Source organism: Gavia stellata, chromosome 5 (assembly GCF_030936135.1).
Source record: "Gavia stellata isolate bGavSte3 chromosome 5, bGavSte3.hap2, whole genome shotgun sequence".
In the NCBI taxonomy this organism is placed as follows: domain Eukaryota; kingdom Metazoa; phylum Chordata; class Aves; order Gaviiformes; family Gaviidae; genus Gavia; species Gavia stellata.
In genome coordinates, this window is record NC_082598.1 from 19,230,200 (window position 1) to 19,249,822 (window position 19,623).

The 19,623-nt window shown below is 37.1% G+C and overlaps 1 protein-coding gene across 4 annotated transcripts in view; it reads right to left on the bottom strand.

Annotated features, from left to right (window-relative positions):
* KCNIP4 (potassium voltage-gated channel interacting protein 4) overlaps positions 1-19,623 on the bottom strand; it is a 361,068-nt gene that overhangs the window by 104,435 nt on the left and 237,010 nt on the right. For 2 of the 4 annotated variants that reach the window (XM_059817594.1, XM_059817593.1), the window contains exon 1: positions 17,701-17,812. The exons of the other annotated variants lie outside the window; for them this stretch is intronic. In XM_059817594.1, the coding sequence (XP_059673577.1) occupies positions 17,701-17,812 (112 nt within the window). Of the gene's footprint in view, positions 1-17,700; positions 17,813-19,623 lie in introns of those variants that run through there. 4 annotated transcript variants of the gene reach the window in all.

Below are 19,623 nucleotides of genomic sequence, written 5' to 3' on the forward strand. Positions count from 1 at the left end.
TGTAAAAGTACAAATTCTGCTTGCTTTATTGGAGACGACAGACAGGGGAATAGACAATGATTAAAAGAGCTAACTGGACCATGGGAGTCAAGTCAGTTGAAACAGTTCAAATTTGTAGCAAAGTCTGATGGAAAAATGAGTAATGTCTTCCACAGAGCGGCAGGGAGTAAGATTCAATTATTCATCAGACTGGCTGTCTGCTTCCAGGACACATCTAAGGCGGTTGCCCAGGCCATTTCTCCCCTGGGATGCCACTTTACTGTGGAAGAGAGGGTTCCGCGGAGGGTTAGGTAGAGCTGTGCTATCCCCAGGTGGCCCAGCTCTGACAGCCTGCTGCCAACTCTTGTGAAAGGACTGGAGCCTATTTGCTCGCATCGTTCTCTGCAAACTTCCCCTACGGTAATTTAGGGTCAGGATGTTGTCCAATTTGTCCCTGTCAAGGGGAACTGACAGTTGACAGAGGTGGTTTCACCCACATTGCTCCTGGACTGCGGTGCTTAGTACTCTGCATGGCTGAAAGTCTGGGTGGCAGCCTCTGTTCCAGCTGGGAGAGCTTAGCAAAACCAATTACCTTTGCTGAGCTATTTTTCTATGCTAGCTTGTGACCCAGGAAAGATTAAAGGTTGCAGAAGCAGCCAAGAGGTGATTTTCCTACAAATGAATTGCCCAGAAAGGTAGATTTCTTCACAGCTACTATAATAGTCGGCCACTGTGACACAGCACTTTGCCTAAGGGATTGGCTTAAACGAAAGATGTCTTTCAATTACTATATAAAGATATCTTACAATTACTATAGATGTGCTAGTAAAAACCAAAACAAAAACCAAAAGACAATTAATATTTTACAGCATTAAATATCTCATTTTCAGAATACAATTTTGTGAATGGATAAATTTGTGCATCATCTGAAAAGGAGACTGAAAATCCTTTGACATTTAATTTTTTTCTCCTCAAAGAAAAGTTCTTCATTATTAATAGGTCTTATTAAACTAACAGTAGCAAGCAGACAATTTCACTCGGTAAAAAACAGACAGGTAGAAGTTGACCTTTATGCTCTTTGAAAAACAGTAATTTATTCATATTATCTGAAGATTATTGTTTTGCTGATAACAATGAGAAGGACTCATTCTGCTGTTTCTTACGTATGCTAAACTCCTGGGGACTTTAACAATGAAAATTATCATCAAGGTTTCTTCATGAGGAAATGGGAATTGGCAGAAAATGCAGGACAGGCTCCAAGTAGCTATATAGTATGAATGTATACTGCAAACTATTACAATTATGTTTTCTTGTTAGAAATAGCTTTTACATGAAATTGCTATTCAGAAAAATAACCAGCATATGGTTCACTGCATTCATTTGCATGTAACAGGTAAAATGCCTCAGTGTGTATTAACCTAATTTAAAATAATATTGCAGAAGGAATAGTAAGAGAGAAGTTTTTTAACCTAAAGCTCATTTCAATTACACTGAAAATGTTCTTAACAGTCTGTGCTGTCTGAAATTTGCTTTGATGCTGAAGTGTTAGATGGTGTTGCACATATTTTAAATACATATAGGAAAAGGGGAGTAAAGAGGTTATCTCTCTCCAGAGTAACACGTCCCATGCACATCACGGGCACTGTTGTACCCCCAGTTCACTGGTCGGTGGCCTGGGTGTCATATGGAGCCAGTATTAGACTAAAGGTTAAAATGTGCTAAGGTATAGCTTTAAATGGGTCCAAAGACACCTCGTAGATCTACCCAGTGAATAGCTATAGGAAGATAAGGCAGCACTCTGCAGTACTCAATGCTTAGAGAAAACAGAAAAGTCTAATCCAATACATATTGACAGAAGTTGTACCTTTTCAGTTAGCTTTGACAATGACCTTCATTTTTCAACTAATTAAATCAGTTTAGTTCTGGAGATTAATAATTAGTCATCGTTTTCTTTCTCTTTTTTATGTGGCACTTTTTAATTGGAGTCCCTAGTGGTGTTTCAGGAATTTGTGTGCAAATATTGTGTTGGTGATGTATCTTCCTCCTGGCTAACATTTACAATACTTAGATCATTCATGCTCCAAGAAGCTTTTGTTATTTTTTATTACAATGTACAACAACAAATAAATCACCATTAAAGGGTTCTGTGAGAAATCTTCAGATCATTTTGGCTCAATTCTATATTTTACATAGATCGTTGAAGTATGGCCATAAACTATGGGACTGTCATGTGATGCTTTTGACACACATGCACTTACTGAGTCCTGCTTTCCTCCTTTAAGCCTGTTACGCTTCCACTGCATACCACACCTTCATAATTCAGTACCTTATCATATAGTCATAATAATTTTGAAGGAGAATGACTCCAGTTAAGCCCAGCCCAGCCTTTCTGTCCCTTCCAGGAACAGTTGTAGATCACAAACCTATCAATTCATTTTTGCTATTTATTTTTTTAATGTCCTACTACTTCTAGAAGGCTAAAGAAACAAACTAAAACATGTAGCATCAAAAAATGCTGCTTCTAATTATTGAGTAAATTAAAACACTATCTGATACCATGACATTAAGCAACGGATTATTTTGATATTAATTTTAGCTCTAACTTTAGTATAACAACTTAGCCTTTAATGTGTTGCTTTGCATAGAATACAAGAAACAAGGTATCACTAAGCTACTCAGAGGTTTTTCCCATGCTCCTCTTGTTTGCAGTTGACAAACATGGCATTTCTGAGAACTGCAGGATGACGGCTGTGGTGATTGAAGGAAAATGTCTAAGCAAGCTTTCAGTTCTAATTTTTCAGTAACACTTTCAGAGATGCTTTCTATCTTCTATCCTGCTGTTGAATGACAAACACCTGATTGGTGTTAAACACATGATGAACTAACAGACATTAAATAGAATATAGTTATTGAGCATTTAGTGTCAGTTATCTTCCACAAAACAAGCTGAAGCACCTGACTGCTAGCTGAAACTGTAATCACATTTTTGGGGGTAAAAGAAATTTGCAACTAAAATAAAAAATTATCTGCAGAAATAAATAGTTTCTTAGAAAATCCCAACATCTATTGCAAGAACATAATCATAGTACTATGGAGGGTAAATATGCAGTACATTTGCATTCTTCACTACTCATAGAATATGTTCCCCTTACTTTGTTAAAAATATCATGTTACATGATTCATCTCATGTACCTCATGTATCTCATGTACTCATTTACACATTTAAAGATATGGTAATTCAAGGAAGATTAATGATTTCCCCAAAGCATACCAGTCAGGAACTCATTTTAATTGTCATGAAACTACTATACATTACCCAGGTTGGTCTCTGTTATTAAAATAAAGAAATGTTTCAGAAACAGAAAGTTTATTCTTTAGAAAAAACCCAAAACGTGAGAGAAATCATACGCATATATAGCTGTACAAAAAATCAGAGTGCAGTTGAGGTCTTTATAGAAGAACATGAAGTTCAGGCACTATAGAAATCCAATTTGTGACTTACTCTGAGGTTTTAAACAGTTCTCTGCAACTTAACTTCTGTACCAGCTTAGTAGAATTATTTTCAAAGAACTTTCCACCCTACTATTATATTTAGGCAGACAGATATGGGTGAAAATTTTAGAAGAGGTGAGTTCTCACATAAGTGTTCTCCACTAGGAAATGCCCACTATGGAGTTTTTCTGGAACCCAGCTTAAAGAGTGAGTTTGGTACTTTTTTCCGCTTTTAAACCTTCCACAGTCTCGTCTTGAAAAGTGCTAACTACTTAGGATGACTAGAGAATAAAGTTATATTAAAGGAATACATATGGGATAGGAATCTAGGGATCTGAAATTAATTCCTTTCATTTCCTCCTTTTTTCCTCCTGCTATTTTTGCAAGTTTTGGGAATGAAAACCATGATTTAAATGTAAAATATTTATCAAATATTAAAACAGATATTAAATAAGATAATCAGGTTCAACAAGGCCAAGTGCCGGGTCCTGCACTTGGGTCACAACAACCCCAGACAACGCTACAGGCTTGGGGACAGAGTGGCTGGAAAGCTGCCCCGCAGAAAAGGACCTGGGGGTGTTGGTCGACAGCCGGCTGAAGATGAGCCAGCAGTGTGCCCAGGTGGCGAAGAAGGCCAACGGCATCCCGGCCTGTATCAGAAACAGTGTGGCCAGCAGGAGTAGGGAGGGGATCGGGCCCCTGTACTCAGCTCTGGTGAGGCTGCACCTCAAATACTGTGTTCAGTTTTGGGCCCCTCACTACAAGAAGGACATTGAGGTGCTGGAGCGTGTCCAGAGAAGGGCGACGAAGCTGGTGAGGGGTCTGGAGCACAAGTCTTATGAGGAGCGGCTGAGGGAACTGGGGTTGTTCAGTCTGGAGAAGAGGAGGCTGAGGGGAGACCTCATCGCTCTCTACAGTTACCTGAAAGGAGGTTGCAGAGAGGTGGGTGTTGGTCTCTTCTCCCAAGTGATGAGTGACAGGACTAGAGGAAATGGCCTCAAGTTGTGCGAGGGGAGGTTTAGACTGGATATTAGGAAAAATATCTTTACTGAGAGAGTGGTGAGACACTGGAATAAGCTGCCCAGGGAGGTAGTGGCGTCACCATCACTGGAGGTGTTCAAGGAACGTGTGGACGTGGCATTGTGGGACATGGTTTAGTGGGCATGGTGGTGTTAGCTGGTGGTTGGGCTTGATGATCTTACAGGTCTTTTCCAGACTTAGTGATTCTGTGATTAAATCAGGTGAAACTTGACCATATTCTGCCAATTCACATTCCTACCACCTCCACGAATTCTTGAGTTTTAGTTCTGTGAAAAGTTTCTCTCCATAACCGCTAAAGGAAAATAAACAAAACCCCAATTCTAACTTATTGACTTATTCTTCCTTCCCCCTTTTCATAATGAGCAAGAAAGACTTATAGCAAAAATCCTCTATATAATTTTTTAGGAACTATGATTTCAAGTCAGAGAAATATTTTGCAAGACAACCACAACTTCAAAGAAAGCAATAGAAAATATGAATGATATTACTTATCTTTTAAAATATCCGAGTAGAGACAATACCTTTTTTTCATTAATTTTTAGAATTAGACTATTTTAACCATCCTCAAATACATTCAAAAGCAGGAGTAATGCTCTAATTTATGAATTCAATTATAATAGGATTAAAATAATAAAACTATTAAGTTCATTTTTTCTCAGAAGTGTGCAACTGTGTAGTACAGTAGTAATACATTGTGAATCACTTGATGTTAAATAATGCTTCTTACTGCCTGCAAGGTAAGACTAGTCTTTATTGAAATAAGAATGAGAGAGATTATTCAAAAACCATGTCTATAAAAACTCTTTTCTTGGTGTGAAGTAGTTTAATGTACTTTCCAGGCAGCTTCCTGGCCATCTGAATCTGCTACACGCCAAACCACCAAAACCTGGATAAATTAAGTACCAGGGCATACTTTAGATCTGCCTAGATTCATCTCATTGAAGAGGTCAACCATACAACTTAAAAGTCCTAAAACCATCAAAAAAGAAAAAGATTTTCTGCTGAGGATCAATAGTATGTGAAGAACCAACAGTACTTAAACTGCATTTCAGATGTAGGTGTCTAAACTGGGTCACAAAGATCAGTATCTAGGAATTTGAATTGAGGTCGCCTGATTTTCAGAAAAGATTCTTCCAAAGTCCGCCACAGTTCTTGTAGTTCAACACTTCTAAAAAACAAAGCATCTTTCTTTATATTCCCACATTGCCAACTATAGGCTCCTTTGTTTGAAAGCAGTTGCTTTTTCAAATTTTCACTTATCATCCAATAGTGTAAATGAGAAAAACTATACTTCTCTGGGAAAATGGCAACAACAGAAAATCCTAAACAGTTCAAATTTGTTTTGTTTTGTTTTTTTCCCCCAACAGAGTTTCTTCTGTTTTTTGTCTGCATGTCTGTATATACATGTGCACAGATACGTATATATACATTTAGTAGAAGAGCAAAAATGAACAAGAGCTATAGCTTTCTTGACCTGAGCCTGTGAAGTCTGTTGTAATTCTACTTATAATCTTATAATGTTATCTACTCTACTTCTAATCTTATCTACTCTTAAAAGACTGCTAACATCATCAGACAAACCCTGCTGTGATTTCTTCCTTGCAGTTCACAGAATCACTAAGGTTGGAAAAGACCTGTAAGATCATCAAGTCCAACCATAAAAAAAAAACCAAAACAAAACAAAAAAACTCAAACCAAAAAACACCCACACACAAAAACCACCACACAAAAAACCACCCACACCACACAGCACCATGCCCATCAAGGCACGTCCCACAATGCCACATCCACACGCTCCTTGAATACCCCTAGGGAGGGTGACTCCACCACCTCCCTGGGCAGCCTATTCCACTGTGTTACCAATCTCTCAATAAAGAAATTTTTCCTAATATCCAGTCTGTATCTCCCCTGGCACAGCTTGAGGCTATTTCCTCTTGTTCTGTCACTAGTCACTTGGGAGAAAACACCAGCACCCACCTCTCTGCAACCTCCTTTCAGGTAGTTGTAGAGAGAGTTCCTTAGGTGTTTAACTCACTTTATGAACTAACCCATGATACTTCTAAGCCCTCCTTAAAAACTGCATTCAAATTGTGCTTCCATTGCAACGCCTCTGGGCCTGGCTGTGACCTACGTAGCACACAGAAAATATCCGCTTGCCTTTGCATGTTGCTGCATGCGAACGTTAGTTCAGTCGCCATCTCCTCAACTCTGGCAAAGATGCCTCCAAGGACCTGCTCTGTCCTGCTGTCTATTCATCTCCCTTCAGATGTCCCTGATGAGGATGCCACGCACAGTGAAGAAAAGGCGAGCTGCCGTAAATATTGACCTGCAGCTACCTGTTCCTTCTCAGCAGTAGAGAACCAGAAATGAGATTGCTGCTCCCTGAGTCACCAGCCTTCTCTCCGACTGCTTCTGAAGCAGTACAAATAGAAACAGCCCTTGAACTGTAAAGCCTTTTGGCTTTACTTTTTAAATAATAACCAATAGAATGGATGCAACTACTGTCTCTGGTTATACAAATAATACAAAATTGCACAATTTAGTAAAATTCATAAAAGCAAGAATTTGTTACTAAGGATTTTACTTAATTATGACTTTTCAGATGCTTCTCTTCAAGCATTCATCCATCAGATACATGTTTAACCTAGCACAGATAAAAGAGATCTGAATAAAAGCTTTTAATAATGCTATTTTCAGCAATTTCTTCTCCATTTGGAATAAAGCTAGAAGCACAAATTCATGGTAATATATGGGTACACAGTGAAGCATACATTTATTGGTAGTACTTTGAGGTTCTCTACTTTTATAAAAACAGCCTATATTTTTGTGTTGATTGCTATGTTTGGAATGTGCTATTCTGTGCACAATATTCTGCTGAGAGAATAAAGTGATGGACAGGTATAACCTTCAAAGAAATCAGCTGGAATTTTATATAGTACAATGCATTAGACTTGTTCATCTGAGAAAAGCAAGTAGAAAAGTTACAGTTTTCTGATATAGCTGAGGATCAGGGGTCGAATCCAATCCCCAAACGATTATTGTGAGTTAATTGATTGGGCTCAATTTAGTGACTTCAGTAATGAGGATGAAAAATTGCTCAGAGGGAGAAAGAACTGGAAACAATTTTTTTTTCAGCAATGTAAATCAGATTACTTATTATTGAAATATAACAAAGAAAAAATTTATTTGCAGTATTACTATTGAAATACAAGGAAGAGTCTATCTGCAACACCAAACTATAAAATATTTTCAAGTTATTATTTGTAATTTATTTTCCAAGTTTAAATTAAAATGAATTCTATTTCTTACGTTTGGGAAAACAGAATCCTGTAGAAAGTCTCCACACTTTAATAAGAAAATAGCATCTTGTGCTGAAATTAAAAGTACATTCATATTACAAATATGTTGTATTAAAAGACTATTCACGTGAGTAAGAAATTGAGAAATAGGGCCTGTATTTTGAAATATTTCAAAGGAAATAAAACCAGCAAAGAATTTTTTAAAATTTGCAGTCTGTGAAATACTGCAAATCCACCTACTTGCACTTAGTACACCATGAATTGAAATATGAAATTATTTTCCATATATATTTCACTGCATATGTGTATATATGTATTCTATGTGCTATATATAGCATAAAGCAGTGTATTCCTCTCTATACATATATATGAGTTCAAATAAATTATGTTGCTCATAATAAACAAAGAAGAAACACCAAGGTTTGTCTTAAAAAGAATAGGTAATATGAAGCATTTATAGTTGAAGAAAGTACATAGGAGCACAACAGAAGATACTTACTATGCTACAATAAAAACCTTACTATAATTCATTTTACAATAGCTTTCTATTGTAATCTGAGATGAGACTACCTGCTTTTTCAACAAGAAAGTAGATACTATTTGTAGTAAAAAATAAAGTCTTGGGTATTGACGGGTGCCAACATATTTCTGGTTGGATTCAGACTGCCTTTTTTGTTAAAAAAGTCTCCAGACATTGAAGCTATTTATAACACCATTGCTCACCATGATCAGGTTTCAAACTTGGGCTCCTAGTTTTGACAGTGAGATTACAAGTGATCTATCTATGTGTGCCTCAATACTCATATGGCCTCACTGCTCTAGCATCTGAAACAACTTTTAATCGATTTACTCCCACATAAGTCAGTGAGTTAACTAGTACATTTTTCACCTTTTTCTAGAAGATATCCTAAGGTGACAAAGGAAAGGAATCATAATGGGGATTCCCAAATGCCAGCCGAGCTCTTTTACTATTTAATTGTGATTCTTCTAACCATGTAATTGAAATTGCTGATAATTGGTACCCATCTGACAGAGAAATAATGAAGCACCTTATAAACCCCTCAAAATACAGAAGAAATATAAGGAGAGGCTGAATGCAGATGAGCCAATAGTCTAAGGATAATAATCACACATATTCTTGTAAAAAATAACTAGCAGTAACTATTTCAGTGTAAACAGTACCACTGGTTGTCTACTTGTTGAAAGTGATACCTTTCACTATGAGTGATATTTCAGATCAAGTGGAATATCCTTCTGTTGCCATCTCAGAGGGAGGAATTCTGGTTATTACTTCATAAATATAACTTTGCAAGGGAGATGCCGACCTACCGTTTGCCTTAGCTCAAATTTCACTATGACATGTAGAATCTAGAACTCTACCTTTTATTGAGAAACAAAGGAATCTAAAGAATTTACAGTACAAGAAGGATAGAAATCAAACTGCTAGTACACAGGTTAAATATTATGGCTGCATTTTTCAGATATAGCTAGGCTGAAACGAGTGCTTCTGTCACTGTGGATATCTGGAGAGTCACAACTTAGTAAAGCGTCCCCCATTAGATCACAGGGGCATATAATCTGTTTTTGAGCATGGAATGCTACGTTTCCTCTCCTTACACAAGAGTACATGCTCGAATGTAATATGATTGACACACGACAAAAATCTATTCCACTGAAACTCATGAGCCTTTCTATTTACTTTCCTAATTATTCTATTTTAATTTTTTTTGAGGCCCTCCTTACCTCGCTACTTATTCTCTTGATGATAGGTCACTAAGCAAACAAGACTTTTTTTCCCCCCTTACTTTTCAACCATCATTTCTCTCCTTTAATTCCTCTAATTTCACTCTCCCACTCCAAACCCAGCAGTTCTATCTGTAAGGAATAAACCACCTTTGGGAGCATCATGAAACAGTCACCGAACTGTTGCACTTCATTTTGGTTTGATTCATTTCAGTGAACTTCGATCAATATCCCTCCTTCTAACTTTCGAAAGCCCTGTTGTCTGAACAATGATTTGCTTCATATGACATAACTCATTCTTTCTTAAGTGATTAGTGGAAGGCTGAAAATAAACTGTACCCAAAATATGGGCAGATGTCTATCAGAAATATTCAAGGTCTGTTCATCTGTATACATATCAAAATATCAGGCAAATGCACATACGGAATCCATCCATCTACTTACAAGTAAATGCAAAATAATCAATCTGCACAAAAGCCTGCCATTTTAATATGGAAATACAGACTATTCAGCAGTAACATATTTTACAGACAAATAATGAATTAATCAGTAATGACAATTTAAAAAAAAAAAATTTAACATTAAAAGTGACCTACTTGCACCAGTGTCAGACCTTCCATTATACAGTTGTCCCCTTGGGATACCATAGCCACTAAAAGTTACTTAGTGTTAAAATTTGGTACACAAAATGTTAATTTTAGGTTATTTCTCTCTCTTCAACAAATGTACACACATGCACTCAATTTACTGTTAGGGTATTTCTAAAGTTCATAGACTACAGACTTTGGAAAGGCATATTACATTTCTATAAACTGAAGAGCCTGATTTGTGCTTCTTTATACTGCTACAGTAACATGAAGCAGTTATACAGCATTAAGTGTCCAGTTGAGACTGCAAAACCAGGTTTATGGCTGCTTTTGCAATTTTTCCCAAAGGTAATTCCATAAGCATTTTTATTATGAGCTGAAATACATACCAGATTATGAAATTATAGCATAATGGCTTTAAATTGTGTTATTATTTTCACATTACATGGAACAGATTCAACTGCTTTGTACATCTTGATGTTTCATATAGGTCTGCATGTAATCTGAATATATATCCCTACAAAATTCACTGAGTATCTCCCACGTCTCATTAATATCAAAGGTCAAAGAATTCTGGTCAAAAACTGCTTCAAACATGGAATAAATAATTTAAGAAGTCAAGAGACCAAAGGTGACTACTTTATTTCTACATCAGTGCACTATTATGGATGTTTTTTTTCATTCAGTCATTCCACCATTGCTCATATTTAATGTTGTTCTATAATGTCACTTTAGGCAAGAATCATTTATGTCTTTGCAAATATCATATTCTAACTGTAAAGCCTTGTAGATTCTCAGCCTGAAAGTACATCAGTGATTAAGCAATGCTTTTCTCTCCTCACCTATACTCAGCTGACTGAGTGTAGTTATTTTTCAGAAGCATACTTTGTCATACTGAATTTCTGTCATCATAATATGAATCCTTTTATATGGAGCTACATTTTAAAAGCACCTTGAGCCTGAAGCAGTGGCAGAGTGCAGAGGGAAAATGCGTAAGCAGGGCATTCGGTAGGAAGCTCCCGGTATCCATGCTCTGGGATGCACACTGGTTAGATGCAGACTTTGCTACAGGTATCAAATAAACGTTACATACCTTTATTTGAAGTGTTTTTCATACATGTAGTACATCCTGATAAAACCTAGTACTCTGTTTTCCTTCTCTGAGTGCTAATTCAAATACATTTTACTTCAGTTGTTTCTCAAATGTATTTGTACGCAACACAAGTGCTCATAATGTAATTGAACAATGACAGTAAAATGATCCTGAGAAAGGGGCATCTCATCTAGTATGGAGGCAAATGTAGTAAAAACCCAGACAACTTTGAATGAATGATCTGCTTAAGATGAATACTCAGCATCTCTTGAAGAAAGTTCAAATAATGCTTTAAAGTAACTATGGCTTTGCAAAGATGAATACAAGGAGAAGCTTCCCTACCTGCTTGCAATTAGTCAATCCTTCAGGCTAAAATGGCTATCACTAAGAACGTTTTCTGGAAAAATACCAAGACTAGGAAGCTAAAAGTTGAAGTGGAGGATCTAATGATTGAGGGGCAGGGTTCCTGCAGAAAAGTGTGGCCAAAAGGGACCCTCCCCAAATTAGGATGCAAATATACTGTCTGATCTTGAGCCAGAGAGTAAAGTTTTAGTACTGTGGGTGAATGCATACTAAAAAGAAATGTTTTATCTAAGCAGTCCAGAAAATTCGTAATGCCTGATCTCTCTGTGAACTTTCACATGAAGAGAGAGCACATAAGTTGTCCTTACAGAGGTCTTCCTGGTTCCTACCAATATTTTTAAGATCTCTTAAATATTTCTTTCCACTTTTCACACGGTCAATATCGTAACTTTGAATTCAGACTGGTATGGATCTAAAATGACCAATTCCTTAGTGATTCAGATGTTCTGGATGTTAAAAAACACCTGGAGAAGTCCACAGAAGTTGATGAAAAGATCTCAATAAATCAATAAGGCCTTCCTTAAAATTCTTAAGTAAATTGTCCCATTTAATTCATCGTTTGGTAAAAGCAAATGTTTAGACTGATGCATGATTTCCCTGATTTTGACATGAAAGAATGATTTTTGCTCTTTTTTATCAAGCACATTACTTTACAGTTGTATGTCATTTGTGCATCTTATCATTAGGTCCAGGTAGGAAAGCCACTAAAGTAGAAGCAAAACAAAACAAAATCTTCAGTTTCACTATAACTATGTTAAGATTACAGTCTTACACAAGGTTAGTCAAGATGGTGCTTCCCAAACAAAATTGTGCTCCCAAGCCTGGAAAAACCTAGTTTTTGAGGGAAGGTGAAGAGTAAATAGAACATCTTCAACAACCCTGAGCTAGATGTAATAGATGGTTACACATTTCAGTAAGTTTCAGCCTGTCTTGCACCCAATATAAGCATAACCAAAACATACACATCCAAGAAGACACGTCCTTATAAATGAGCATATTGAAATTCGCACCTCAATTTTTACAATAATTTGAGATTGGATTTAAAGCAGCAACTTAATGCAGTTTTGCATTTGGTCTGAAGTAACAATCTATAGGTGATTCTATAGACTGACTTTCCCATAGTGACCTTGAATCCAGAATCTCTGTCAAGATTTACAAGAGAGTTGGGGAAACACTCAGAGGAAAAAGGTAATCCACTTTGTTCACCTCTGAGGGGAAGAGTTATGCTTCTGGAAAGGTAATGTTTGAACCTTAGCACTTTTCATCTGGCCATATTCAGCAAATAAAGTCTATGTGCACAGGTGCTAATATATTTGATGCTGAAGGAATTATTGGTTGTCATTTCTGGTGTGAAAGAGTCACTGATGATCGTAGGAAACCTAACACTACTATGTACCTTGACGCCATGAATTGGCACTGGGACATCAGCACCCATGAACAGAATTTTTTGAGGCAGGTGATACTGGCTTACTCAGAAGAAAGTCATTCCCTCAATCCTACAAGTGTCTCTGGAGAGGAAAAAAAGACAAGTAGGAAGTGGACATTTCACCATGTGAAAACTAAACAGCTTACTGATAGCGGATACTAATCAGGTGTTATAAGCAGCTGCTGAGAAAAGGCAAGGGGACATGTACTGCTCTATGGTATATTGCCTATCTTTCTGTTTATTGTGGAGTTATGCTCCATTGCATCCCATTTGGCTGAGAAAGGTGATACAGGAGAGGGAGCACCACAGGAGAGTCTGCTGGAAGCTGTACTTGTAGTACAGCCACCATTCAAATTCAGATAATTCTTATCAGCCACATGTAGACAAGGAGAAAACTCCCTTGCTTTTTTGGCGTTCTTTTTCTTAGAAAAGTACGAAGCAATAGAGAATTTGTCAGCAATATGTCGTTCCCCATATAATTAATTTTCTAAGGGGGGGACTCATACTGCACTTGAGACAATACTTTAAATCTTACTGGTTTTGCTAAGCCGTAAGGGTAACTAACAACGTGTTAACACAGATGTCTGCAGACAGACCTAATCTTATCCTCTCCATGCTTTTAAGTATCTGAGCTACAAAAGAGGCCACGTTTTAGAATGTTAGTGTGACAGAACAAATAAACTCAAATGCACTAACATGATTTCTGGACTCAGGTGGCTTCTGCTAGTCCAAATTAGATTAGAAAGAAAAAAAAAAAAGGTCTTTCTGTACATGCAAAGAGCAGATATATCCTAAGACAGAAAACTAACTCTATTTAAAGAAAATACATACCCCCTTTCCTCAATTTCCAAATTCTAACCGAAGCAACAAATTACTCTGTTTACTCTCAAGGCTGACTTTACAGCCAAATATGTTTATTGATAACCATAAGTGAACTGCTCCTTGCTTTACATTGCAGTAAGAGAAACTAAGGATCAAATATTCCTACGTAGCCTTAATGGCCTATTGAGTTGAAAGGCATGTAGGGACCAGTGTGTCCTACTAGCCAAAAGATTTTGAGTTTGTGGGACATTCTTCTATCAGACATGAAATTTACATCTGAATAAGCATTTGAAAGATAACAACAATTTCCGGAAACTGTTAGAAATTAGTGGAAGGAAAGGGGAGGAATTGCAGGGTCGAGAATAGATTACAACACTGGTTGATTATATCCACAAGCAAAAGAAAAACACTTCTATATGAGGTGTTATACTTCAAAACATAATCAGTGCATGATGAAGAAAGAGGCACAAATTTTGTGTTTTTAAAGACTTTGATTTATGCAGTCCCCTGATGTTTACAAAGTTGCTTACACATATTTACATAATGTCTCCATATAGCTACCACTCGACAGATATTGTGGACACACAAATGCGAAGTGTATCCTTCATTTTGCCAGTCTCTCCCCTCCAACTTTCTGGTGGATGAATTCCCTCTAAGCCTGGTGCTGCTAGTTTACTGCTCTGATCCTTTGCTTCAGTTCTGATTGCCCTCCTCTCCCCCCCCTTGCAGCTGAGTAACAAAACAAAAGCTTTGGAGGGAAGCTGCCCAGCAGCAAAAGTTTCATGCAAGGAAGCTGGAGGGAAGATATTGATCAGTGTCAAACCACTTTCAAAGTAATGGAAGGAGAGGGAAAGGACTGTTTCATTCTCTTCCAGTTAAAAGTGGTATTGATTCAATTCTGTCCTTATAAGTGAAATATCTTGCTGGCTCCAGTGAGGCCAGCTTTCTCCTCATTCTGGTCTCTCTTTCCTGCTTATTGGAAAGTGGAGGATGGATGAGGTAGAAGAACATAGTCCCTAGTCTGGGACACAGAATCAAATGAGGTTCCCAGTCCTGCCCAATGTTGAACACTGTAATAAACCTAAGCAGATTGCCTGGATTCTCCTACTTGCCCATGGAGTAGCAAGGGCAAGTCAAGCTCTTCTCCACCATAACTCCTTTACTATGTAAAGTAAAGAAGGGTGGTTTTCCATCATAGCACAGTGGGTGAGCCACCTCTTTGCTTGTTCAACCGCAAGTCCATTTTTGCAGGATAAATGACTGTACATGGCGAAGAAGCCATACATACCCTTCCAGTAGCTGTGTTAAAGAAGAAATTTTTCTCTGAGTGTACTATTGTTTTTTCTTTGTTCTTTTTAAAAATAATACTGAAAGTGCCTGGAATACAAAATGTAGAGTATTTTATATATCACTATAAATGACTGAAAAACAAACAAGCTATTGCATTTTCACAGTACCAACAGATTAAGGAGTAGTGAAGCTGAAGCTACCTCTACACTTCTGTGGAGAGAGAGGAAAAGTGAACTGAAAGGATGGAAACACTCCAGTTACGCAGTCCATGATGCTTTTGTGGATCACCTTAGTTCTGCTCACATTTCTGCTGCTGACACTTGGTTTGGGCTTAGACAAGTCGCTTTGCTGGTAGAAACTGCCATGATGTATCACAACCTCACTAAAAGAAGTGGAGTTGTAACAAGTTTGCAACTAAGGATTTGCCATTTAGATGTCTTCTCCATCCTGTGTTGGCAAATGTCAGGACAAGCATGCTGCCCTGTCTTTCAGTGATATTTTCAAAATAAGTCAATATAGCCAGGATATTAAGACAAGCATGTTAAGGCATCAGAAAGCCTAACTACAGGAAAAGAGTTGTTTCGACGTATGGCTCATGCCCTGTCTCCATGGGATAGATGGGGAGGGCTCATTGCTCATTTTGTTTTCAGGATCAACACTGGCCATGCAAATACCGTCCTCCTTGTATATCAACAGAAACCTGTCTTTGCATTCCGTAGGAGAACAACAAACCATTAGTTCTAAATACCCAATAAAATATTCCTTAATCATTTGGGGCAGAATTCTTGTTTAATAGTAACGGCAGTACCCAAACGTGGAAGAGTTAAATAGCACAGATCAGCCTTAGGGGAACTGGAGTCACTGGAGCTATTCACACTGCGGATGTTATACATATATCCACTGTACTACATGTAATTTTTTTACATTTAGAGATCAGTTTTACGTTGCTAGGTACTTTTGAGTGAAACTATCATGTGAGGAAATGCCATGGCACTAATGGGTGCATTAAAACAAAAAGTTACACTTCAATTGATATATTGTCTTGAACTTACTATTTATATTAAAATCAGTATAATTTCTACAGGGGGATTTTTTTAAAAAAGTGATTTAATATAGTTGAAATTACATGAAACATTTTCCCACAGACTTAATGGCAGTATCATACTGTGAGAAAACAAGAAAGGGTTGTAACTGTATATATGCTAAAAACCAATATTGCATTTTAATCTTTTTTTCCTATCTGTTACTATGTGTTATAAAGTTTAAGCTAACACATATATAGTAAGAGGACTTTTTAGATGTTAAAAATGCTACACATGCAGAGCATAAAAAACCCCAAAAAGCAAGCACTGTTATGAGAGAAAAATTACTAATTTGTTTAGAATTCAAAAGTAATTTTACAGTTCCATAACCAATGCATTATATAGTAGCACAGCAAATGTTATACATTCTCACCACATACGGTTTTAAGGATGGTTTATTTCAATAGTGCAGTAACTATAAAAGTGCTGTGTTAAAGATTTCACATTTTATCAGCTGAACAATTTTATGAGGTGATGATGTGAATCTACATCCATCAAAGATTCTATTCCGTGATGAAAAGTTAATGTTTCAGAAAACTGGAGTGCTCTCCTTGGCTGTGTGATTCTGACTGAAAGCAGTTACACAGCAAAAAGGATTGGTTTGGGTTCACATGTACAAACATACCGGCAAAAGCAGTACTTTTTAAGCAAGGGCTTCAGTGAATGAATAGTTTTGTTTACTACAGCAGTCCACACAAGACATTTTGTTAAAAAGTTGAAAAGTTGACAACAAAAGATCTCATTAATAAGTGAACTGAAATAGCCTATTTCTATAAAATGTGAAAACCCCTTACTTTGTATAGAAACAAAAATCCTGTTAAAATTAATGTGAAGCCCTCTTTGAGAGGAGATGAAATGATATGACCCATATAGTAGAGAGCAGACAGAATCTGAGCAAGCAAACAGGAATTTTAAAACATATATTCATTATATATATTTAAAATACCCACATTTAATGTTGGCATCTATGACTTTTTTTTGAAAGGTGTCGAGCAGACTTGATCCTAAAGCTTATCCTGTAGTAACTGTGTTTTGCATTTATCTATGAAAGACATTTTTAACACACAAATAATGATAAAAAACAAAGCTCTAATTGCATCATAAATCAGAAGAGCAAAACATGTTATAAACGTGAACTGAACTAAGACCCACTTAATCTATCAAGTTTTGTAGCAGTGAACAGCTTTCAAAGGCAACTGACAGATAGGCATTATGTTCACTGTTTTCAGTCTTTCTAATCAACATCCACTCACAGACAGTGGGCAATTAATTGTAAAATACAAATCTTACGCTAGCATCTACTTCTGTTTTACAATAACAAATTAAAACCAACAGAAGCAAACCAGGATTTTTAGTCTGAATGCTATTTCCACTTTTCAAGTCTTTTCATTTCACAGATTTTAAACCTGATGCTCTCTAAGTCTATTTTAGCAGATCAGACACCACACCTAGAAACAGCACAAACTGCGAGTGACCACTTTACCTTCTGAAAAATCAATGAGTCCCAGCAAATGAAGCAGCTTCAGAGATGCAAATATAATCACAACAATACCCACTGTTTGCAGTCCCTCCGACTCCCACTCGAGAGTCAACATTCTTCCAACAGGCAAATCATTCCAGTCTTCACACCAGTTCACAATCAGAGGGAAATTAGAGGATTTTACCAAGAGTTTGCTTTGAAGAAAGTTGCAGTGGTGTAAAGCAGCACTGGACTGAGCTGTGGCAATTCACCAGCCACTCTAGCTGAGACAAAATATTGAATAAACCCTGCATCTCATGCTTCTCTAAGCATTTGATTTCATCAGTAGCGAGTCCTCTTAGAAGGCTGAGGTGGACCAGGAACCCCTGGGTATGACATTGTATCCTGCGAGCAGCGTTACTTCAGAGCTGCTGGAGGAACATCTGTGTTGGAGCTGGAGACTTGGCTGTGTCAGAGCCAAGCAGAAACGCTCCCTGGAAACTTGCACTAGGGAGCACGCTGCTATCAGCAGGCTGCACTCCAGTGCTTCCAGATCCAGGCTTTGTGATTCTCCCCCAGCTTCGCAGCCCTTCCCCAGCTTCTCTTTGCACAATTTTTGTTAAGTTTGGCAAATGACAGTTTGCTAAAGACAGACAGCTGTTTTCACATGTGCTAAATGCTGCACATCAGAAAACTACTGCCTTCTGCATTAGAAAGAATAACATTCAGAGAAACGCTGTCCCTTCCTCTTCTTAAGCATCACCAGAATCTAATTAGAATCTTCAGTGGAAATGAGAATGGAAATTAAAGAAATACACAACAGCAAGATCGGTGCCTCCAGCTAGCAAAATATAGTGCTGTCAAGGAGGCATGCACTGCCTAAACCCCTGTTCCGTAGCCAGGAAGAATGTATTATTTATTGACTGAGAAACGAAACAGTGCTTTACTGTCTAAGGATGTGAACCTAGAAGCGCTGAACCCCAAACTCTCATATATGTGAATGGGAATTAAGCATTTTCCACAGCTCCTGGGAAGATCTTGCCCAGGCTACACATCTGGGGAAAAAGAAAAAGAGGCTTATGATCCCAGCTGATTTATTGGATAGTCTGTATAAAACTAATTGTCCTGTGTTTATTAATGTGATTACCAAGAAGATACTGAGTGTGAAGAAAAGACTCTGAAGAATATTTATGCAGCACACGCATAAATATTATAAGGTTAGGCCTAAATGCTCATTCTTGTGCCCATCCTAATAATTTAACTAAATCCTGTCCACTGGTATACAGGGCACTAGAATAAAGTGAAGTCTCAGAAAAAATAATTTTAGACACCCGTATTACTAAAGAAACACATATGATCTAACACTAAAAACAATCTCATAAATGATGTCTGATATCGACCTCTCATCTTAGGTTGCTTAACTCTTTCCATTAGAAATTACATTTACTAACTTTTGAGAAGCTCAGAAACTTTTATTTTTGTTCAGAAAATGATTATCATTTTAAATCAGCATAATAACAAATTGTAACATTAGCAATCTATTGTTTATGGACTACCAAGTAGAGAAAGAAAAATGTAATCTCCAACTTACTATCAGCTTTTTTTGTTTTTCTTTGAAGGCTGTCTGTACAGAATTGGAATCACTAATTGGAGTCACAGATTTTTCCATATAGGCAGGACTCTAGAATCTGCATGGTTTTGTTCATTCAAAAAAATCACATGTGTACTTCAGTTAATTTTAGGTTATATTTAGGCAATACATAAGCAACAATATTCTTTGATTTTGCTCTTCTGGGTATTTAATAACAGAATGTCATGAGTTCTGTATTATTTATATATGCTCTCAATAAAAATAAATCAAACCAAATACACTATCCCAAATTTTCACCTTCCAAATATGTAATTACCTTTGCCTTATATTATAAAATAATTATTCAATACATTTTC